This window comes from Vipera berus, assembly GCF_964194415.1.
Source record: "Vipera berus genome assembly, chromosome: 2".
NCBI classification, from domain to species: domain Eukaryota; kingdom Metazoa; phylum Chordata; class Lepidosauria; order Squamata; family Viperidae; genus Vipera; species Vipera berus.
This window is the reverse complement of record NC_138203.1, coordinates 42,462,097-42,487,491: the sequence shown is the minus strand read 5'-3', so window position 1 is coordinate 42,487,491 and position 25,395 is coordinate 42,462,097. Positions and strand designations below refer to the sequence as shown.

The following is a 25,395-nucleotide window of genomic DNA, read 5'->3' as shown; positions in this document are numbered from 1 at the left end:
AGGTTTGGGCGCCTCCCCAAACCTCCCCAAACCTCGGCAGGTCTCCGTTCCTCCGCGCAGACCTGCCGACCTTTGGGGAGGTTTGGGCGCCTCCCCAAACCTCGGCAGGTCTCCGTTCTTCCTGCCGACCTTTGGGGAGGTTTGGGCGCCTCCCCAAACCTCCCCAAACCTCGGCAGGTCTCCGTTCCTCCTGCCGACCTTTGGGGAGGTTTGGGCGCCTCCCCAAACGTTGGCAGGTCTGCGCGGAGGAACGGAGACCTGCCGAGGTTTGGGGAGGTTTGGGGAGGCGCCCAAACCTCCCCAAACAGGAACGGAGACCTGCCGAGGTTTGGGGAGGTTTGGGGAGGCGCCCAAACCTCCCCAAAGGTCGGCAGGTCTGCGCGGAGGAACGGAGACCTGCCAAGGTTTGGGGAGGCGCCCAAACCTCCCCAAAGGTCGGCAGGAGGAACGGAGACCTGCCGAGGTTTGGGGAGGTTTGGGGAGGCGCCCAAACCTCCCCAAAGGTCGGCAGGAGGAACGGAGACCTGCCGAGGTTTGGGGAGGCGCCCAAACCTCCCCAAAGGTCGGCAGGTCTGCGCGGAGGAACGGAGACCTGCCGAGGTTTGGGGAGGCGCCCAAACCTCCCCAAAGGTCGGCAGGAGGAACGGAGACCTGCCGAGGTTTGGGGAGGCGCCCAAACCTCCCCAAAGGTCGGCAGGTCTGCGCGGAGGAACGGAGACCTGCAGAGGTTTGGGGAGGCGCCCAAACCTCCCCAAAGGTCGGCAGGAGGAACGGAGACCTGCCGAGGTTTGGGGAGGTTTGGGGAGGCGCCCAAACCTCCCCAAAGGTCGGCAGGAGGAACGGAGACCTGCCGAGGTTTGGGGAGGTTTGGGGAGGCGCCCAAACCTCCCCAAAGGTCGGCAGGAGGAACGGAGACCTGCCGAGGTTTGGGGAGGTTTGGGGAGGCGCCCAAACCTCCCCAAAGGTCGGCAGGAGGAACGGAGACCTGCCGAGGTTTGGGGAGGTTTGGGGAGGTGCCCAAACCTCCCCAAAGGTCGGCAGGAGGAACGGAGACCTGCCGAGGTTTGGGGAGGCGCCCAAACCTCCCCAAAGGTCGGCAGGTCTGCGTGGAGGAACGGAGACCTGCAGAGGTTTGGGGAGGCGCCCAAACCTCCCCAAAGGTCGGCAGGAGGAACGGAGACCTGCCGAGGTTTGGGGAGGTTTGGGGAGGCGCCCAAACCTCCCCAAAGGTCGGCAGGAGGAACGGAGTCCTGCCGAGGTTTGGGGAGGCGCCCAAACCTCCCCAAAGGTCGGCAGGAGGAACGGAGACCTGCCGAGGTTTGGGGAGGTTTGGGGAGGCGCCCAAACCTCCCCAAAGGTCGGCAGGAGGAACGGAGACCTGCCGAGGTTTGGGGAGGCGCCCAAACCTCCCCAAAGGTCGGCAGGAGGAACGGAGACCTGCCGACGTTTGGGGAGGTTTGGGGAGGTGCGCGCGATCCTGGAAGCACCGAAGCCTCGGCCGCGCGCAAGTCCTCGGTAAGCTCCGGGCGGTCACTTGCTTCGCGTCTCCTGAGGGAAGGGGGGGCGACTGGAGCGGGCGTGTTTCCTCGCCTGCTGGGCGCCGCGATTTGCCCGGGGAACGCGTGGGCCCCGAATGGCAGCGTGGAGCGAGGAAGCGGACAGCCAGGGCTTCCCCGAGAGCCGCGGCCACACAGGGTATTCCTGTGTATTCAGGCTTGCAAAATGGCGGATCGAGCCTCTGCTGGCGGCAGAGGCTTGCAGAACGGCGGATCGGCTTATACTCGAGTCAATAACTTTTTCCAGTTTTTGGGGGTGAAATTGGGGGTCTCGGCTTATACTCGAGTCGGCTTATACTCAAGTATATACGGTATATTAAATCAGAGTGCATATATATGAGGCATACATATGTACAGTATCCCATCCTCTACCTACAATTTGTAATAGTATTGGCTTAAAGGTACGTGGCATGTAAATTTTTTAACACAGTATGTAAAGAGAAAACCTGAAAAGCAAATTTAAATTTTCTGATACTATCAATTAACAACGTTAAACAAGCTTCTGATGAAACAGTATTTTTCTATAAGATGGGACATGAAGAGATTGTCTGCAACTTGATTAATTTTTATTCCTTTTAATGTTCAGTTCAACAAATGTAAATATTGTCAATTATAGAAATTATTTGCTGATTCTGGTCTCTAAAACCTTGATGAAGTTATTGTTGTATTACAGTTTATAAACAATTCAAATCTAATTTATTAATAATGAAGTTGGAATATGTTTTATGTTTTAGTCTTTATTCATTATTTTAATGAATCTCATTTTCATAAACCACTTTTGAAACAAATTTTTTTAAAAAACATGCAGAAACATTTGAAACTTAATTCAATATTGGAAATAGTAAATGTTATCAAAGTTAGAGTAAAAAGCAAAATGGAGTTCCGGGAGAACAGATAGTAAAACTATGCATATTAATGAAACATTTTATAATAATGTAAATAGTATCTTAGCATTAATAAGCTGTAATGAAATACCCTTTCCCAGTTTAAGCCATGTGAGTATTAAAATGTTTAAGGGTTCAGTGTAGTTCCTCTTTGAAATTCAAGAATGCCTACTTTAAAGCTTTATTGTTTTTTGGAAATTGCCATTGATGATGTCAGTTATGTCTCTTTCCTTTACAAAAAGCCTGGTCTGTTCCATTAGAATGTAGAAAAGAATGGCAAATGGAGATGCATATTGCAATGGATGAAGAGCAAATAAATGAAAGCTTACCAAACAGAGTTGGTGTTTAGGTTTGCTGCATGTCTGGTCCCTGGGTTTCTATTATGTGATTCTAGCTGTTGTAGGCTGGATAAGAAGGAACTATTTGTAATTCACTGCCAGTGCTTTTTTTCTAAATAAAAGGTGCCGGAACTCAGAGGTGCTGTCACTGGGAGCAAGGCCGGTGTCTTGCTATGGCATCACCACCCGTCCTTTGCACACACACCCTGCTGCTTGGAGCCACATGCCGTGGGGATTCCCCTCCCCACAGCCGCCGTGGGGATTCTCCTCCCCGCAGTTGCCACGCCGCAGCCCGTGCTGAGCCCCCACCTAGAGCTGCTCCAAACCCCAACCCAGAGCTGTGTTCCTTGTGGCAGTGGTCTCCGGTGCCAAACACCCTCTTTCCAACCACATCCAGAAAAATGTGTAACAAACATTGGAATTCTCAAGGCCATGTTTGGTATTTCCCAGCAATCTGTTACTGGTAGGAAAAAGCAAGCCCTGCTGTGTTACTGATCCCAGAGAAGCATTTGCATGTATGCAGGTATCCTTAGGGTGCCATAGTTATGGATGAGAAATTTTGGTTGCAAAGTGGGCATTTCTGGATGTAATACAGATATTTTGGACTTATTTTTGTTTCTTTGCATGTTTGATATTTTTAAAAAGGCATATGCTACTGACTACACTTATGCACATATGTAACATCTTTTGCTAGGATACATGACCACTGCTTGTCCAGAATGTGAAAAATGAAAGATTGTGACTAAACAAAATTTTAATGTACAGATAATACCACCAGAAATTATTTTAGCCTTTTTAATAAATGTTGTTATTGATGTTAAGCTCACCATGAAAAACATCATATGTTGTTATGTATATACTAGGTTAATTATTTAAAGACTGAAGTGCAATATAACTAGATTCTAAATAATCTATTTTTCAAAACACACAACAGTCCAAAACAGTAAAAGTAAAGTCCAAATTAAGAATATTGCATTCTTAAGAATTGTTTCTAAAACTCAAATACTTTGGCCACCTAATGAGAAGGAAGGACTCACTGGAGAAAAGCCTAATGCTGGGAAAGATCGAGGGCAATAGAAGAAGGGGACGACAGAGAATGAGGTGGCTGGATGGAGTCACTGAAGCAGTAGGCGTGAGCTTAAATGGACTCCAGAAGATGGTAGAGGACAGAAAGGCCTGGAGGAATGTTGTCCATAGGGTCGCGATGGGTCGGACACGACTTCGCAGCTAACAACAACAAAGAATTGTTTAATTTAAAATGGTTTAGTTGTAATAGATGGTTATAGATTCAAAATAGTTTTCAAGAGTATTTACAAAAGATACTATTTTTTTTCTAGCATCAGCTAAATTAGACATATTACATTGAGAAAAATGTTTCTCATTTCTTTCCTGTTACCTTTATTAATTTCATTGCAGAGATGTTAACATAGGAAATAGATTATTTTGTTATCTAATTTTACCTTCCAAAAGACAGAAGCAGATGAAAAATGTGAGGTTCTTTCCTGTTGGCTTTTTTGAATTAGCTGTTTTAGATTCGAAAAGTTTAGTTCCTAAAGAAGTAACCTTGTAAATAATTTTAATGTCCTCCTCTAGTGCAGGGTAGGCAACCTTGGCTCTTTTATGACTCAAGGACTTCAACTCCCAGAATTCCTGAGCCAGCATGGCTCAGCTTGGAAATCTCTCTCTTTCCCTCAGCGTGGCTGGCTTAGGATTTCTGGGAGTTGAAGTCCACAAGTCATAAAAAAGAGCCAAGATTGCCTACTCCTAAAGCCAATAGAGGGAGCTTTTTTTTTTTTTTTGCAAAAAAAAGGTGCCGGAACGCCGTTCTGAGTGTTCTATGAGGAAAAAAAGCCCTGCTCACTACTAAAGGCTAGGTATGAAATATCATTGCCCAAGCAAATCATTAAGACACATGAAATCGGTTTGTTGAAAGAAGTGGTGTTTCATCATTTTATTTTGGGCAATAGGCCTGTGTCTGCTTACAACAATAATCATGAAGTTGATGAAAGAGACTGCAGTTCAAAAAAAAACCTCAAGCCCTTGAGCCTTAAACAATTCATTAGGCTATTCATTAGACCTTTATGCTATTATTTTCAATGTAAAAAGAAAATAAAAATAACTATTTTTAAAAAAATTGTTTTTACTGTAAATAGCAGTCTATTGCACAAAAAGTTCCCTAGCATGACATTTTCTTTGGCTTTATAATTTTACAAACAGTTTACATGAAAATAAAACATAAAACTCTTAAAATATGTGCCATTACCGGTAGTTGGAAAATATAAACAAGTTGTCTTGAGTTAGGTTTTAGGCCTAGTAATGGGATCAAATCACTTACATTTCTGTAATGAAAGTCAAAGAAGCATAACAAGCAAGCAAGACAAGAATACTTCTAATGAAATTTCAATCGCATTAGAAATCATAAAGAAATGTTATAATATTGAAAATTGATTATATATAATGCAATAGATTAAGATATTTGTAAGATATGTACTTACTACTGCTGTGACAGACCAAGTGTCTGATATACTTTAAATAGTAAAACAGTCAATTTTTTAAAAAGATCTATAATTTTAATCAAAACTTTGTTTCACTCATTGAAATTCTGTTATTGCTGCTTACAAACATTAAAGTCAATCAAAATTTCAGTAGCTTGTGAAATCAATATTTTTAATATGTCTGCACAGCAGTGCTTCAAATTTTAGGCTAATAGATCACCCCCATATTGATTTCTATGGGAAATGTTAGTCTGTTTGTAAAATATTTTTTAAAAAAACAGCAGAGATTGTTAGTTTGGAATTTTGAAGGAGATAGATATATAAAAATTGGTTATTGACTAAATTGCTTAGGGTGAATGAACCTTAGGCATATACAATAGACATGAATCACGGAGTTATTATTGAATACTACTTTAGTCCCTTAAACCTGGTATAAGTCAATAACCCATTATAACAATGCAAAATATGATATAAAATATATGAGTGCATTGGTATACGTTTTTCTCCAGTCTAGAGACTATAATATTCACAAATATTGAACTGCTGCTTATAATTTTCTGATTAAATGTAGAGAATTAAATTTTCATGTGGGGTGAAACTTAAGTAAAATTACTTTTTAGAAGTTATTAAATTGTTGTAACTGCTTTACTTTTTTGATGGGAGGAAAGATGTGGGACAGAGGTAAGTTGAACGTGTGGGCACAGAATGAGGGTATAAAAATTGTCCTCAAAGATGGAATAATAGGAGAGTGGGAATAAATCAATTCCTTCTTTGTAATATGGGTCCATATGTAGAACATGATCCATGGATCCTTTTTCTAAAGAAAAAGATGTGTTTCAATTCTAAGGATATTGATTAAAAATAGATGACTCTGACGTCTAAGTTTGCCTCTCACTTAAATATTAAAACAATTTCAGGCTGATGTTTTTAACTTAAAAGTTTAAAAACTGTGGATAAGTAACTAGAGCAGAATGAAAATATAAGCTAATATAAGCTAAATACATTAGACAATAAACCGCACCAGTATGAGACCTTTCAGTGATGGCTTAAATGTAACAATCAGTTGCAGTTAATCTTTTTTGTGAATACTTAAGCCACTGTTTGTTCATAGACATATATATTTAAAAAGATCAGAATATTTTTCTCTCAAACTTTTCCATTTGTACAGTTTTTCGGTGGTTCAAAATTAATTTTCTTTTTTTGTTGTTGTTGTTTTTAATCCCATTTATATCCCGCCCTTCTCCAAAGACTCAGGGCGGCTTACAATTTAAAGCACAAATCAATGTGCTTAGCAATAGCCTTCATTCTATGTATATGCCTGCTTATTAGGGCTTTCGCCCCCCCCCCAGCGGCATTATTACAAAGTCAGCTTATTGCCCCCAACAATCTGGGTCCTCATTTTACCTACCTCGGAAGGATGGAAGGCTAAGTCAACCTTGAGCCTGGTGGGATGCGAACCTGCACTAATTGCAGGCAGCTGGTGTTACTTAAGGAGGCATTAGCCCACTGCTCCACCAAGGCTCTTATATTTCACTTATATTTCACAGTGTTTTAGTAATATGTTTATTAGTGACAATCATAGAAGCAAAATTGTTCTGAATCTTACTCTGTTCTGTTATTCTGTTATTCTTTCTATGATCACATGTTTCCATCCCATTAAACCCAAAGAAAGTTCACAATGATATGGGATCTCTTGCCACGGGCAGGGATTTGGACTAGAAGACCTCCAGGGTCCCTTCCAACTCTGTTATTCTGTCTTCTATGTTCTAATTCTTATGATTGGGTAGTAATGACTCAAGGAATTCCCTTCAAGAAATATCTATTTCTGCTGAATTTTAGAAATGCAACAAATACTTTTGTTTTGATTTTATATTAAATTTCATACAACATTTAACCCAAAGAAACATGAGAATAGGAAAAGATAAAAAATGTTATGCTCATTTACTCAGATATAAATTTAGCTGTATTAAGTGAGTTTTACCACCAAGTCTGAACTAAATATTCATAGGTTTCAATCTTAGCATCATTAAATACTAATAATTAAATTATTTTTGTATCCTGTTAAATTACCTCTATATCCTGTTAAAAATATATATGATTTTTTGCATAAGGTTCCTTCATGCAAGCTTAAAATACAAAATGAAATCAAGTATTTACATTATCCTAATTTTCTAACAGCATTTTTCCCCAATATGATTTAGGAAAATGTTAAGTATTTAAAATACTAAAATATTTTAATACTTAGATAATACCAGTTTCTCTTTACCATGTGATCTAAGACAGCAATAACGTAGTCCTCCTCCTACATGTGTTTGGTTATTTATTTTAAAATGTATAATAGTGTGCCACTGAATCAATGTTTACCTCTCCTGCTGTTGCATTGACTACCAATTTCGGGGGGTTGCAGAATATAAAAGTGATTCTTTTTAGCTTCATTTGCCATTTGTAGCATCAGTATTTTTCTCATAAATTATAGTGGCAACTGATGGTAGTCCAGACCAATGTAATCCCAGAACAGTAACTTGTTCCCTTCCATCTGTCCTGTCATTAATAGGAACCAATGACAAAGTTTTAGTGCCAGTATGAAGCCTATGTGTTTTGAAAAATGGCTATATATGTTTCCATGTTCTTATTCTAAGACACATATATCTAATCACACTTTTTAAAATTCATTACTCACATTTGAAGACATTAATTGATTGAAATCAAGAACTGATAAACAAACAAAGCCCTTATTTTATTTATGTTCCAGAGAAAAAATTGGCACTGTAGCTATCTATTGTTTTATTCATACACCTAAGAAGCACACAAAATGAAGTCCAATAATGTACAGGTGTCACATATGAAAATATAAATGTTACATAAAGGGAAACACATTTTCCCCATTCTAGTCTTCATGGACCTTACAGACCATTTCTTTACTAAATCTCAACAGCTAACCAATGTGTCAATTTTAAATATCACTGGGAAGTTCAGTAGAAATAGAACTGCATATTACATAATACGCAGTTCTATTTCTACTGAATTTCCTAGTGATATTTAAAATTCAAGAGAAATAATCCAGTGTATCAGCAGATATTCCAAATTCTCACAATTAATTCCTAGTGAAACCTGGATATGATGAAGTGATAAAGTTGAAGAAGATCCAGAGAAGATGCAACAGATTCTCTTTCCCAAAATTATTTCTTATTATTGCAGAGATGGCATATACATTTAATAAATTATGATTTGTTGCCGAGTCAGCCAAACATGCAAACTGGATTTGGCATTTTTATCCACCTATCCAGACCTTTTCAGGGACCTGGGATGTTTTATGATGTTAAAGCTATTATCACAGGCTATGAGCTGTTCCGAGTTAAGCTGCCTTTTGCAATTGACTGATGTGATTTTGTCAATGCCAATGGTATCCAGATGGTGCTCCAGTTGTTTTGGGATTGCACCCAAAACACCTATTACTATTGGTACTACTCTTGCTTTCTTTTGCCACAGTCATTCTATTTCTATTTGCACATCTTTGTATTTTCTTGTTCTTCAGTTTTTGCGCTTTTATTCTGCTATCTCCCAAGTATTGCCACATCCACTATCCATATTTTTTCACCTTACTTATTGACAATTGTCAAGATTGAAGTGTTTTGTGGCAGGTACCTGTCTGAATTCTAAAGCCCCAGAGCACTTTAGCTTCTTCTATTATTTTATCTATTCTATGGTCCCATCAGTTCTTGCTTGCAGAAAATGGTATTTCTTGCAGAACATCTAATGCACCATTGTTACTCCTTTGTCATGCTGTTGCTTGTAGTCAGTCTGATTTTTTACAGAAGCTAACCATTATTATTATTGTTGTTGTTGTTGTTGTTATTACAATATACTTTTCTGAATTGTTCTAAGATTGATTTGATATCATAGGTATTGGATTGGATATCATAGGTACTGATTGGATTGGATAGGTTTTACCTTGGAATAGTGGGTTGCTAGATCTTAGACTCTACAGTAGTGAACAAAGTTACAAGAACAAAGATAAATTGGAGGAGGTATATTTCAGGGTTGTAGTTTTTTTGCTGAGTGTTTTCCTGTTTAAATAGTAGATGTCTGAATACAAGTAACAAAGGCTGTGATTTTCATAGAATGAGCTTTTACTGAATATTTTAAAAGGGTTCAGATAACTCAAGTGATTCAATTGTAAAATTTCCTACGGAAAATTAGCCTCATTTCTGATCATTTTCAGTACACTGTGAAAACATCTTTAATCTATTTGGGTTTTACCGCTTTTTAATATAAAAACTATTTTAACTTCCCTTTAAATTGATCGCTTGTTAAATCTAAAAGATAATTTAGATATTAAACACATATATACATACAGTTAAGCTAGATTTAAGTTCTTTCATTGAGTTGGAAATGAACGATTTTCTGCTTATTCCAAATGATTGACACCTAATGTAATAATAATAATAATAAAGTTGGAAGGGACCTTGGAGGTCATCTAGTCCACAGGTCGGCAACCCACGGCTCCGGAGCCGCATGCGGCTCTTTCAGCCGTCTCCTGCGGCTCCCCATCCTCTGCCATGTGCAGTCAAAAAAAAAAGTGGGACTAAAAAAGTTCAACCAATCAATTCAAACTTCTCATGGGGAAAAAACTTGCAAAGCTTGAATTGATTGGTTGAAGTCCTTTGGCTTGTGGAACTTCCCACAAGCTGTTTGTGGGACTGCCCACAAACCTCTTTTCTTCCTCGGACTGCACATGGCGGCAGAGGAGGAAGAGACAGAAGGACTGCTGGAATGGTGAGTGGGTCGGTCAGATGGGGCGTGCCGGGGAGGTGGAGTTCTGTTTGTGTGTGTGTTTGTGTTTGTTTGTGTCTCAGCAAAACTTAGAGGCCTGACTAATAGCAATTTTTCATTTGATACCTACTTCTAAATTAACCAATCCTTAACTAACAGTCCTATATCATATTAAAAGAGAAGAAATACCTCATGAAAATATTACATGCTTGAAATCTGTGAGTCTAGTGCAGGGGTAGGCAACCTCGGCTCTTTTATGACTCATGGACTTCAACTCCCAGAATTCCTGAGTCAGCATATCTGATTCAGGAATTCTGGGATTTGAAGTCCATGAGTCATAAAAGAGCCGAGGTTGCCTACCCTTGGTCTAGTGGATAAAAGGAAAAGTGGAAAGGCCTTTAAGAAATAAATTGATAGGGCAGGAAAAAATGGTATTGTGATCCCCAAAGATTCTCCAGAGTTAATTTTATAGCTGAGATATAGGGGGCAGGTGACAACCTATTAGCAGATTACCCTAGATGTCTATCTAACAGTGGTTTAGCATAACACTCATATAGAATGAGAGTCTTTGCTTGAGATTTTAGGAAAGGAGACATCAGAGTAATAAAAAACGTATTTCCTTTTTCAATTTTCATGTTAGCAATATTTACTTGAATGCAAATTTTCCTTATATTCCTTATATAGGATCTAGTTATGCCATCATAATAGATTCTTTGCCTGTATAATGCCTCTAATTCCCTAAAATCTCTCAATAAAACTACATAGATACATGATGCAGTACATCTAAAATCAGTTAGACTTACTTGTACATGTGCTTAAAATAACATTACCAAAAGTATACATATTGGTAGTGTCACATGATTGTTTTTGTGATATTTATTTTCTTGTATAATGGGAAGAAATTGATTCCAAATGTGTTGTCTTGACCTCCTACTCCATACATGTTAGTGCCTAACCTTAAATGATGTTTCTCCAGTCTCGGCTGTATTTACAGTAATTATATGCATAATGTAGCATATTATTGTCTGGATTTCCTGTTTAATCAGTACAGAGCTTTTTACAAGTGCAGCTGAAAAGGGCAAACAAAATTAAAGCTTTATATACCAAAACAAGTTTGATTTGCTAAGCTCCCAGCATTCCAAAGTACACAAATTTGTTCCACTAAGTTTTCCGATGGCTTGCAGATGGGCAATGATTAATCAGAGAGCTAACTGAAGTAGTTTGCAATTAAACTGGAAAGCTCTGAAGCATGCTAATTGAATCAGAAAATTAGAGGCACTGAACAGTAATTGGCTATTTCTCATGCAGCAGGTGCCAGGCCACTCATCTGTGGAACAAGGTATTTAAGGCATATTAGCACTAGTAAAAATACTTCTTGATATGGAACAGCTAGATTTTCTGCTCATTTTCACCATGGATGCCAAAACATACAGCTGGGGTGTCTAGTGTTTCAATTCATGTTAGTTTTTGTAGTATAAGCACATATAAAGCTTCTGTCATGCAACCTGTACAGAAACTATGAGCGTTTTATAAATGACACTAATGCACAGAAACAAAATAAGTAAGTAAGTTATTTTCCATGGAAATAATGCTGTAAAGCATGTGAAGCAAACAGCTCAATGGTGGGATTCAGCCAGTTCGCACCACCGGTAGCTAATTTTTTGTTGCCCAGGCCCAGAATGGACTTCTGGAAGTAGCATCCACACAGAGAACCGGTTGTTCACATATTTGAATCCCACCACTGAAACAGCTCCATAAGTAACAGTAGCCTTAAGTTTTATGGGTCTGATATTCAGTAAGTTTAGTTGTATAGTTCTATTGTTGCACTGAAGTGCTAAATGTTTGCAAAAAGTGTGGAGAAAAATTCAGTCTGAATTTTTTAAAAATTACTGAAATATAGATTACTAAAGCATGTATTTTGAAGTTTGATTGATTACATTAAGCAATAAATCAATTTTAATATAGTTCAAGATAATTCTGAAATACTGAGTGGCATGGGGAGAATTAGTTGAAAATGTTAGCAGTAACAATCATACTGCTGTGAGTTTTGGAGATGCAAAATATAATTCATATGATATCTCAGCATGAGTTTATGTCTTCTAATTAGTACAAACATTTTATTGAGAGCACATGCTATGAAAGTTTGTTATGTCAACAGAGACCAAAGGCCCTTATTCTATAGATAGAATAAGAGGTCTGTTTTGAAGAAACGTAGGCTTGCAATCTAAGTGGTAAGTAATCAGGAAAGAATAAAATAGATATATGTGTAATTGTGGAGGTATTTATAAGTTATATCCATTATGTATTAAATATGGATACTTTTGGGGGATTTCCCACACACACACAACTAATTACATATAAGTGAAGCACTCTTCTTGCAAATTGAATTACAATACTAAAAGCTCTAAAAGCTTCTATTCTGGTTTTTGTAAAGTAGAATATTATGATATTCAAATGCTAATCATATCACTTAGATGACTAGAAAGCAGGGTATTTCAAAAAGAGACATAAATTATAAATTGTAAACAATGCATAGGGGATAGGTTATACCTCTGCCTCATTTAGATTAAGATAGGGAACTTTCTCTAAAGTAAATTATGTGACTTCATTAAATTTTAAAGCTCCTTTAAAATCTTTTCTTAAGATCTTTTTGCAACCGCCTACAAAAAGTTACAAAATACATAGTTGAATAAAAAACTTCAGCTGCAACTTAGGAGCACATTCACATTTTCTCAAGTTATATTGTTCAGTTATCTTGTAGTAAATGCACTTCTCTAATATTTCTCCCCTAACATATAAATACATTGGTTGTGCTTTTTTAAAACCTAAAAAAAGAGAAGAAAACAAAACAGCTCAAACATTTACATGATCAATGTTTCTTGCTTGAGGGATAAAGTTTGCTCTTCCATGGACAAGTGAGAACATATTGACCATTTTATTCTATTTGCTATTTCTAAATTCAATATACCTCTTGAGTCGATAAACGAGATCGAGAGCATATTCTTTTTTGTGTGTGCCTGCTTGTAGCTTGTTCTCAAGATTCAAGATACATTTTTGATTAATCACAAATGCTCTGGGGTCACGGAGAGCAAATGTGTTTGTGGAGTGTCAGCTGATGCTGTCAGATAAATGTCTTAAGCTTAGCCAGGGTTCATGCCCCAGCTTTAGGCTGTGCCAAATGTCTCCCCTTGTTGAGGAAGATAACAGCTACACTGGAGGCGACTGAGCTGTTTGTTCACTGAAAGGACTGACCTTGCCATATGGGGCTACAATCAGGTGAAAGAAATAGTGTATATGCTTTAATTGAAACTTTTAAGACAAACTTTAGCCACCATAATTAAATTACTTCTTAATTCAGATGGATTCATTTTTCCCCATTATTAATACTAACTCACTATTTTAACTTCATTTTGCAGTTTCAATATTTTAAAATTGTTTTATAAACTCACTTTTATTCCCCTCTATATCAATGTTGTCATTATGGTGAAAAAATACACAGAATATTTATTGGAGAATGTTTTTATTATTTTCATGATCAGAGATTAGTGAAATCTTGCTTCAAACATGAATGAGCTCTCAATAGTGTATTGCTTGCCTTTTCTAACTTTTAAAGACCTGCTTAATGAGTTTTGCCTCATCTATAACAATTTATTTTCTATTCCTAGACAGGACATAAATAAGAAATAGGAAGACCCAGTTTGTCTGTTAACTCCTGGAGAACCTTTGTATCAAGGCTCTCTGTTTTGTAACGCTACAGGCAAATTTCTGTATCATATGATGATGCATACATAAGTGAAAGCTCATTGGGCTACTTCAGGACTTTGATGTAAAAACAAAATCAGTGGCTTCATCTTACTATGTTTTGTTCTATAATAATAATAATAATAATAATAATAATAATAATAATAATAATAATAATAACAACAACAACAACAACAACAACAACAACAACAACAACAACAAAGCTAGACAACAACAACAACAACAACAACAACAACAACAAAGCTAGACAACAACAACAACAACAACAACAACAACAAAGCTAGACATGACCGAGTTGCTAAACTAATCCACTGGGCATTATGTAAAAAATACAACTTGCCTGTGTCCAAAAAGTCGTGGGAACATAGGGTGGAAAAAGTTGTCGAGAATGAGAGGATGAAGACCTTGTGGGACTTCCGAATACAGACAGATCGCCATTTGGAACACAACATGCCAGATATCACAGTTGTACACAACCGAAGTTTTCAGCTGATTGATATCGCTGTACCAGGAGATGCCAGAGTCAAAGAAAAAGAACTGGAAAAAATTATGAAATACCATGACCTGGCCATCGAAACTACGCGATTATGGATGAAACGCGTAACAGTGATACCCATTGTCATCGGGGCACTGGGAACTATGTCCAAAAACTTTACAAAACACATCAAGTAATTGCAACTTCTTGCAATAACTCCAGCAAAGCTACAAAAAACTGCGCTACTCGGAACATCTTACATTTTAAGGAGATACCTGGTTGATACCTAGGATGCTGGCAGCAGCCCGTGTCAACTACTAGTGCCAGTCAGTTTGAGTGTTCAGTTGACTGAGGTTCATGTTTTATGAATAAAGGTTTTATAATAATAAAGTTGGAAGGGACCTTGGAGGTCATCTACTCCAACCCCCTGTTCAGGAAGGAAACCCTATAACATTTCGGACAAATGGCTGTCCAGTCTCTTCTTAAAAACTTCCAGTGTTGGAGCATTCACAGCTTCTGGAGGCAGGTTGTTCCACTGTTTAATTGTTCTAACTGTCAGGAAGTTTCTCCTTAGTTCTAGGTTGCTTCTCTCCTTGATTACTTTCCATCCGTTGCTTCTTGTCCTGCCTTTGGGCGCTTTGGAGAATAGCTTGAGTCCCTCCTCTTTGTGGCAGCCCCTGAGATATTGGAACACTGCTATCATGTCCCCTCTCGTCCTTCTCCATTAAACTAGACATACCCAGTTCCAGCAACCATTCATTATATGTTTTAGTGTCCAGTCCCCTAATCATCTTTGTTGCTCTTCTCTGTACTCTTTCTAAAGTCTCAACATCTTTTTTACATCGTGGTGACCAAAACTGGATGCAGTATTCCAAGTGTGGCCTTACTTTTTTGTCTCTTAAAATGGTCAAATTGTCATGGGTAAATATTATTTAAATATTTAATGCCAAACAGGAAAGCCTTTGAAGAAATTGTTGTATATTCTCTATCCCCAAACCAAACTGAATCTTTCTTGAACAATCATTTTAAAAACTGTTTTTAAATGCTTCATCAATTGTTCAGGACCTGTATAGTTATATGTCTATATAACTTTATATATCTGTGTTATAAAAAATTGTTCTACCACAGATCATGTATTTACAGGTATTTGATTCTTTAGCATTTTGTCCACATAATGCCAATGAATAGAGAAAATATAATTTGGTATCATAAGAAAGCCTGATAACGGGGAAAAATTCTTCCCAATATTTATTTTCAGTCAACACCTAAGTAAAAGTGAATCCAAATATTTTACACCTTAAATTAATTTGAATTGTGTCTCCAGTAATTTTTACTGCAAGATAAATTTTTACCTTACAAAAAGCACAATTTAGTACATCTGCATTGAGACTTTTCTACAATGTGGTGGTTGTCCTGTTTTGAAGCTTCATAATGGCTAGTCTGCTTAGAAGTAGTGTGAGGTGTGGATATTTGAATTTGTACTTGAGCAGTTCAAACTGTTAGTACAAGCAGAACAGACCTCAAAAGACTGAAAAGCAAGCATGTTACAAGCTGGAATTATGCAAATTCCTGAAGCAGGAATTGATTAATTTCCAAGTTATATATTTAGAACATCTGATTATGGACCTGTTCTTTACTGCATCTTTTTTTTTTAAATTCCATTTATATCCCGCCCTTCTCCGAAGACTCAGGGCGGCTTACAAGCTTAGCAGTAGCCTTCATTCTATGTATATGCCTGCTTATTAGGGCTTTCACACACACACACCCAAGTGGCATTATTACAAAGTCAGCTTATTGCCTCCAACAATCTGGGTCCTCATTTTACTTACCTCGGAAGGATGGAAGGCTGAGTCAACCTTGAGCCTGGTGGGATGCGAACCTGCACTAATTGCAGGCAGCTGGTGTTACTTAAGGAGGCATTAGCCCACTGCTCCACCAAGGCTCTTTTTAGTCCTTACTAAAATGAAAAATATTCTCTAACTGGCACCCCTCTCCATCAGGATCATTCTGTCCAGTCCATGCAACCATATATTTCATCTTCAACAACAATCTTGTGGTGTTAATGTTACTCATAGTCATACATGACTTCTGCCTGTTTTATTATTTTCCCCTAGGACTGCTGCCAACTGCAGTTGATCCTGCTGCCTTTTTCAGCTCCAATACATCTTATAAAATAAAGTAGTGTTGTCGTGCTGGAAAATATTTGAGGCAATAATTATGACCATAGCTCACCAATCTCTAAGGGAGATTTTGTGTGGGATAAAGAATACCTTTTTAGTCTGATTAAGTGGTGATACCCCAAATACTTCATAAGGCTCAGTTCTTTATATTCCATGTGTAATGCTATTTTGCCATTATAATCACATTCAAATGATCTCTTCGTATGATTATTCCAAAAATGGATATCTCAATGTTCAAATTACAACATATATCTATATGGTTAAATTATGGTCTTTTTCTCATTCAGTTTTGCTTTTGTTCTCCTTAGTTTTGCTGTACATTATACATTTCACAGACAAAAGGCAGGATAAACTAGTGATATTACAACTGAAGAATGATTCTGAAATTGAAATAGAGAGAAATACTCATCAGCAATATAACCAACGTGGATAGAAGTAACAAAATATTGGTGTTTACAAATATAATTTTCAAGAATATGGGAAAGTAAAAATAGAATTTTTCACTTAAATATCCATCAAAATAATTTACACGAGACATCTAGTTGACTCAGCAGAAGCACAAAGGAACTATATGAGCTTTTCACCTGAGACTTTAGTTCAGGCACAGCATTTTTTCTGTGAAACAAGAAAAGAAAGGCATTTATTTATTCAAAAGCAAGAACAAAAATAATATATATATATATATATATAATAAATGAATTTTAATATACTTACTTAACATTGTAGAGAAATTTTTTTCTAAAGGGAATTAAAAATAATAGATTGTTCCTAATTATTAGATCTTGGGGTGTCTAAAAGTATTGAAAAGGATAGTGTCAACTATTGAATAATCTAAAACCACCAAACATATCAGAGAGAAAGTCTTTATAGTATTTCAACAGTCATATTATTTCCTTATCACTGAAACATCATTGTACTATCCTGATTATTTAAAATCTCTTAAATAGATAATCGGTTGAAATAAATATATGTTCTTGTAATTATAATTCATAGTAATTTCTTTGAGTGAACAATTAAAAAACAAACATAATGCTGTAGAAATTAAAAATCTTTATTTTTGTATTTTTTTTCCTTCCCAAAGCTGAAGAAGAATTGTCATAATTTAACAATAAAATATAACATTCAGTGCTACTTGGGTGTCAAACCTGCTAGGGAAAGCTAGCAAAATGTATAGGGTGACTTTGAACCCAGATTTTGCTTGAACAAGTACAGAATAGGCTACTTTTCTATTTTTCTTTTAACTTTGTGTACAAACTGCTAACTTTCCATTAAATTCAATAATGCAGGTAATCCTATTGTGTTTTGGGGGGGGTTGTTGGTTTATTTTTCCAAAACTCATAAGATCAGACATTTCATTACCTCAAATCTTTTATTCTGATATAAGACAACAGGGCCTGATTTAGACTGAGATCCCAGATTAGAGGGTTTTGTCTACTGCTATGGTTCTGCTACATATCCAATCCCCCTTTCAATTATATTTTCAAAAAAGATTCACTGATTTCTCAGACTGACCATTTAAAATTGCTGGTGCCAGCAGTTTGATCGAGCCTGGAACTGTGCCAGGAGGTGGGCTGAAGTCATTAGGATTCTGATCCAAAGTGACTTTCTTAGGTTAACATTAGAGTTACTTATAGCTTAAAAATGATGTGTATTCTACCCTACAAACAAATTTTACTTTGTAATCATTATTTAAACCTAGACAGCTATCTAGAACATTTTTTCAATGATAGAGTAAAAGAATGTTTGTTAGTGTGCCCTTGAAGCTACATTTAAATAGCCTTTGGATCAGAGACTAAACTAATGCAGATGAAAGCAAAAACAGCTAGGGAGGAAGGAGATTCCAAGGTGTGATTGATTTTGACAATGAAGTCAGCTTTGATCCAACAGACTTCTAAAGGGGGATATAGGATTCTTTCCTATCACATACACAGATACACAAACTCATTATGCCACAGGGTAAAATACAGATTTTGAACAATGGTTCAAACAAGAGTTAGTTTAATATTTTTACTGTAAAGTCAAGAACTATGAGATTCAAGCAAATTCCAGCTGGCATTTTAGAAAGGATTTTTTTTCATACAGCACTTAGTCTTTGTTTATATATAGCCAAAATCACATCACTAATTAACAAATAAGGATGTCTTCATACCTGGATAAATTCAGATACAATAATGTATGCATGTCGTACATGTCAGGTTCTTCTCACTTGCCTTCTTTCATTATCTTTTCAGATGAGGGATGACAGGAGCAAGAAAGTAAATGAGATATATGACAAAGAGGTAAAACAAGTAGAGGAAGGAATCGAGATGAATAGAGGATGGGCATAAATGCAGCAAAGAATTAAAAATGGACAGGAGGAGGTGAAAGAAGAAGTGACATTTGAAAAGAGGTACAGATAAAAAAAAAAGGAAAAAAGACCAAGAATGAGCCATGTAGGACACAACAGAAGTTCTAGAGAAAAGCAGAGGGCAGCAAGTGGCAGGGGAGTGGGATATGGCAAGATGAACAAATAGAGGAGAGAATGAAATGGAATCAAAGTACAGTATAAGGAAAATAGCCAGAAATGGAGTAACAGACAAAGAGCAGCAAGATGGTTATTAATTAATTCAAATGGTATTCTTGTGAATGTTTTTTTAAGAAGAGTTAATCTTACAAAGGTATCAATAGCCTCTGAACGTTAAGAATTGCCCCACATAATATTGCCTTGCTGATAAGGCTTATCCATTTAATCATATTATATAATGTAAGGGATTAGAATAGAAATCATCTAACCAAACTGCTCCGTGCAGAACTATTACTGACCATCTAGCTTCTGCATACTATATATTTTTGAGATATGCCACAACAGCAGTGGCCTTTCTATGTAGCTTGAATAATTAGCTGTCCACTGAAGATAATAGACAGCACAAAGATAAGCTTTGTTTATGCTACAGGATAAGAAAACTTTCAAAAGCAAAACCTTTTAGACATGTGGAATCCATAAAGAACACTCAGTTTAGTGTTATTATTTTGTCCTGCATAAGTGTCACACAACATATATAAGGCCTAGATTATTGAACATCCTAAAAGATATAGGGTTGAGAAAGATAATTAAACTTTGACTTTAAACTTCATACAATTATAGAAATGATGAAATATTTATGCTGATTTGTTGGCATTTTTATTAATAATACAACAGCCATTTCGGTGTAATGTTTAAGGCACCAGGTCAGAAACTAGGAGATTATGCATTCTAGTCCTGCTTTTAGGCATGAAAGCCGAATGGGTGACTTTCAGCCAGTCACTCTCTAAGTCCAACTCACCTCAAGAGGGTTATTGTTGTGTAAAAATAGGAGAAGGAAAGAGTGTTAGATATGTTGGTCTCCTTGAGTTATTTATAAAAATTATAAAGATACCATTTTTAAAATCTCAAATAAATAATATAACTTTACTTAACCAAAATAAAAATAGCCATATGTATTTTTAAAAGCCCAGAATCAACCTCCATCCCTGGAAGATGAAAAGATCGTTCACCCCTGGTTGGCATAGTCATCTGCAATTCTTTTGGAAATTAAAGTGTATAATGTATATTGTAGTGTCACATACACATAAAAGTATTTACAGGGTGGAGCCACTGCTTGTCATTGTTCTTGGGACCTATCACTTTTTGAATGTATATTACAGAAATTCAGCCTCTGCTTTGTTACTTTTGTGTACTTTGCCACTTAGAAAATATTTAAATAATAATCCGCCATCCCTCTATTGATATATGGTAGTGGAATAAAAATAAGTTAGAGTCATGGTGGTGGTGTTTTTTTGGAGCAAGGCTGGGCAACCTGTTGATGAATGGAAGGCAGGTGAGACTGTATTAGTGCTGTCTGCAGTTTTTTGACATCATATAACTAGTGAATTTTTAAGATTTTGAAAGACTCATTGGGACAATATTTATAGATGGATTAGATTTCTATAGCTGCTCATCTCAACAAGAGACTGTATGTGATGACAGTGTTATTCATTTATTTATCCATTCATCCATCCAGGTAAATAGCAACACATGGAAATGGTCTGAAAATATTTCTGATATGATATCCGGTAATCTATAATTACTAGAAACATTTTATTCAGCTTTTTATTTTCCAAATCAAGTCTTACAGCTGAAATCCTTTCTGAATGGCAGAAAAAATTCTTAGAATGTTTAAAAATCTACAGAAAGGTAATATATGTTTTTCTAAAAATGCATCTTTATGATGCAAAATATATTAGATAAACTTGATGGATGAGTCAAATTATTTTCAGAACCCTTTATGAAGCTTCTTTCTCTAGATGGGGAAAAGATGGGAAAGCAGGTTATGTCCCTATACTCCCCTGGTTTGATGGATTAAATCACTCATTGTTTTTTGAATGCAAACTTTGGAAACAGTTTAAGAATTGGGAAATCAGTTGTTTATATAGGGGAAAAAGTGTAATGTGCCATTTGGTCCAGTTTAGGTGACCTAATCATAGACATGCTTCAAATTATGAATTTCAGTTCGTGAGTAATGCATTCAGTACCTTTGTACCAACAGTTTAACTATAAGTGGACAGTGGCATTAATCAAAGGGTTGACTATCAATATACCTTAGATAAGTCTGGAAACAAAGAGGAAAAATAAAAACAATTTGGGAATCTGATATGTAAATCATTATTAGTGTCAATAGAAGTTAGGTCAGAACTTACTAAAAATGTACATTAATACTTACTAAAATTAATCAATATCAATGAATCAGTGTTAACTCTTGATGAACACCTGCAGCTTTCTTGACAAGATTTTTCAGAAGTGGTTTGCTATTTGCCCTTTCCTAGTGCTGAGAGAGAGTGACTGTGACTGCTCACTCAGCTGGCTTTTTGCCTAAGGCTTGACTAGAACTCACAGACTCCAAGTTTTTACCCGTTTGCCTTAACCACTGTACTCAATGAGTATTCAGTTAGAATCCACTGAGCATTCTGTCTCAGATCTGTATCTGTTTCATGTATATTCACTAATAAGTCCATTCTGATTGATTTCTGTGTCAATTTAAATTTAAACAGAATAGTCTGTATTAAATTACTGTACACACTTTTTCTTACAATATATGTCTAAATCTAATATATGCATTTTACTACATTGCTAGCTGAAATATTGATCATAACATAGGAAAGTATAAAATCTTATCAGCAGCTCAATTCCAGAACAATTCCATAATAAGAAAGAATAGTTTTACAAATATCATCTAGCTGTAATTCCTGATATTTAAAGATGTTGACTTTTAAGTAGTGTGCTGTGATTCATACTGCAAAGGGGCTAGGATCAAGCCCAAGAAATGAATAATAGAGCAACTTAGTTCAGTTTATACAGTATTTTATTTCATTTGGCAGACTTTTCAGAACTTTACAGGTTGTAAAATGCCCATTATAGGCAATGAGTTATTTTTAATCATGTCCATTTCATTAAAAAAGTAGCAACTGTGGTGCAACAGATTCCCTTATTTCTTGCCCTATTCCCATTGACTCTGGAGAGTTGAGGGATTCCCTAGAGAATATTTGCAATATTTGTAATTGTAAGTCACCATTTGCAAAAAAAAATCCATTCATTCATAAATGCATACATACATATTTCTTCTTCTTCTTAGTTTTCTTCTTTCATTTTAATAACAATAGCTAGTTTTAACTGTGAACCTTTAGTAATAAACTAATATATAAAATAACTAGCCAAAAAAGGCTAAGCCATGCTTTTTTTGATTTTTTATTTTCTTCCGGAGATCACCTGGAGACGTCCCTGTGGTTTTCTTTACAAGGTTTTTCAGAAGTGGTTTGCCATTGCCCCCTTTCTAGGGCTGAGAGAAAGTGACTGGTTTAAGGTCACCTAGCTGGCTTTGTGCCAACGGTGGGACTAGAATTTAGTGTCTTCCAGTTTCTATGTGATGTCTTAACCAATACATTAACTGGTTCAAAGAAATCAATTCCCAGGTAAATTGGAAGAGCTGATAATAATTGATAGTTGTCAAGGGTTGCATAGTTTGCATATTCTTTAAAGATACCCATTCAGGTATCTTGTGTAATCTTCTGTCAGGACTGTATCTTCATTTTGATTTGTAAGATATTACCTATTTGGAATAAGATAAAGACCTATTGTTACCCTCAATCCTATTTCAAGGTAAATATTCTCCCAGTCCTTTGTGGCTGCCATTTTTATCAGGCGTTCAGAACACTCTCATTTTGCTGATCTGCCTTTTTCGAACATATCAATGTTTCACTTGTATGATTTCTGGTGAGACAAGCTTAGACTTGGCTGCTTTTCTTTCAGTAACAGAGAAAAGAAATGTCTCTGGTGCCTAGTCTGTAAAGAAAGTTCATTCATGTGTAAATTATCAGTTGGCCTTTATTTGCTTGGCCTGTGGAGAGTACACATGCAGATAAAAGATGTGGTGGGTCAGGGTTTAGTACGTGCAGGTTTCTCCAGTTGTCAGAGATTATTAGACAGGCTGGGATGCTTTATTGCTATTAATTTTCAGTTTACAGAGGTAAATAAAACTTTTGAAACATATGAACATAATCCACATCATGGCTATACATATGCTATCAATAATGTCCTTCCTTATGAGCAAAGTGTATAAAAATATACATATCAGTTTGATCCCGGTATGTATTCCTTGTTGCTAAATTAGAATATTATATTTTTCTTTCATAAGCTTCAATATAAAACCATCTTTGCATCCTTATCAATAATAGGAAATAGCTTGTATATCAGTTTTCATTGCAATATATGTTAGGAGTTTTTTATGTACGGTTATCAGTTGAATTCTTGAAATGTTGAGCTGATTTAATTGATTTTCTATCAATTAAAGTATTTATTTTATAATAATCTTTTTAGTGATAATTGTACAGACATAAGAGCTAGGTGGCAGCTGCAATCTATACAGAAGCAGTGGAAAAGGTTGTTTGATCTGTAAGATCTTTGGTCTAAGTAATAGATTTGGTTGCCTTTTATTGAAACGTAATCAAGAATCATTAAAGCCTATTAGCAGCTGTGTTGTAAGTACATGTTATAACACAGTTTTCATAGTCTCAGTTATCCTCACTAAAGTAAAGTTATTAAGCTACAACTGTCTCTTGGTTACAGAAGGTTGATCATAAATGAGATAGGATGCTAAGCCAGTGAAATGGAAATTCCAAACTCCCTGTAGGATTTGATCCACCAGGTCAGCCTCAGTTTAGACTTTTGGGAGCACTTCTGTCATTGAGATGCTGATACCCAGGGTCAAAGCTGAAAAGAATATTATTAACAGATTTGCATATATTTGTAATATAAGCATAAAACTTTTTTTTCTTACCCAGACTAATAAGATTAAATCTATACACACTGGGTTCCTTTTGCTTTTCCTAACATGTTTGTTCTCATTTTTACCAGTAATAGAATGGCTGTTACTGTTGTTTTTTTAAAAACAACAACAACAACTATTTCTTGAATTAATATTAGCATGACAATTTTAAATGTGTTTTTATTCCCTTGACATTTTATTGGGTTATTAAGCTGTTTCTTTTGAGAAAATCACAATATACTTAACACATTGATAAATTTCTGTTTTTCCTCATTATTTGTTTGGTCACAAAATAGCTTAGTGAAAATCTGAAGACAAAAAAGTGCACATATAAGAGGTGAACAAGGGAAAGCATGCAGAGCATGCCCTCCGGAATTATCTTCAACTGGGACCTGGAAGAAAGAGGCAGGTGGAACTGTTTTAATAATGCCCAATATTCAGAAGAATGATAGCAGCTATCCAGACAGCAAATTGTTTCAAGCAGGGTGTTTTTGCAAAGGAATGTTTACTTTAGCACATATAAAAAGAAGAGATTCCACCAGCCTCTCCAAGTGGGTTTTTGTTCATTTGAAAAATGCAGGCAGAACTCCAAGAGAAACAAAAAGGAAAACCTGACTATTGTAAGGGATAGTGTTCTGAAACATCTGAGAAAAGATTACATTCTACAAGAAATTACAAAAGGTCTATGGGAAAGAGAAAGGGATTGCAGCTTTACATATCAAGTAATCCTGGGAAACTGGTATAGGTTTAACTAAAAACATTGCATTTGATTAACTTTATTTTGCCTGTGGATGTGTTTTTAGCCAAATTTGTTTTCTGCAGCGTTTACAGAACTGAAAGATAAATAATTTTATCTTTTTGTGCAACTTGGAGTTTCTACATTTTCATTTTTCCTATCTAGGTAAAGTAAAGGTAAAGGTTCCCCCGCACATGCGTGCTAGTCGTTTCCGACTCTAGGGGCCGGTGCTCATCTCCGTTTCATAGCCGAAGAGCCAGCGCTTGTCCGAGGACGTCTCCGTGGTCATGTGGCTGGCATGACTAGACGCCAAAGGCGCACGGAACGCTGTTACCTTCCCACCGTAGTGGTCCCTATTTTTCTACTTGCATTCTACGTGCTTTCGAACTGCTAGGTGGGCAGAAGCTGGGACGAGTAACAGGCGCTCACTCTGCTACGCGGCACTCGGGATTCGACCCGCCAAACTGCCGACCTTCTGATCGACAAGTTCAGCGTCCTAACCCACTACTAAAATTCTCATGAGTGTAACCTTTAACTGGGCAAAACAGAACATCATAGGGCAAAACCTTTTCAACAAAGGTACCCAAAATTGCTAACTTACAAAATGCATTAAAAAGCTGGGACCCTTGACTCCCATGCAGTTGAAATTTGGTAAATTTTATAAAACATTTTATGACATAAAATTGTGATAAAGCATTTTATGACATAATACAAGATGTCATTAAATATTTCCTGTTGTAAGCTGCTGATATTTGAATGTGCTATACAAATCAACGTGAGCTACTTTCAAGGCAGATACATTTCTGAATATATCCCTGAATTTTTAAGAACTTTTCCAGTGAAGGCAGTACATTACAAGCTCTGCTATTGTTGCAAAGGC

General features: G+C 36.7%; 1 protein-coding gene across 8 annotated transcripts in view; it reads left to right on the top strand.

Annotated features, from left to right (window-relative positions):
- The window catches only part of ARB2A (ARB2 cotranscriptional regulator A), a gene marked incomplete at its 5' end in the record, with an annotated part of 224,307 nt that overhangs the window by 179,584 nt on the left and 19,328 nt on the right, over positions 1-25,395 (top strand). The window contains one exon of one of the 8 annotated variants that reach the window (XR_014025682.1): positions 18,695-18,852. The exons of 6 other annotated variants lie outside the window; for them this stretch is intronic. Coding sequence is in view for 1 of the 2 variants with exons in the window: in XM_081321753.1 (XP_081177879.1) it covers positions 18,695-18,705 (11 nt within the window). Of the gene's footprint in view, positions 1-18,694; positions 19,225-25,395 lie in introns of those variants that run through there. One more of the 8 variants, XM_081321753.1, reaches the window with a different exon arrangement.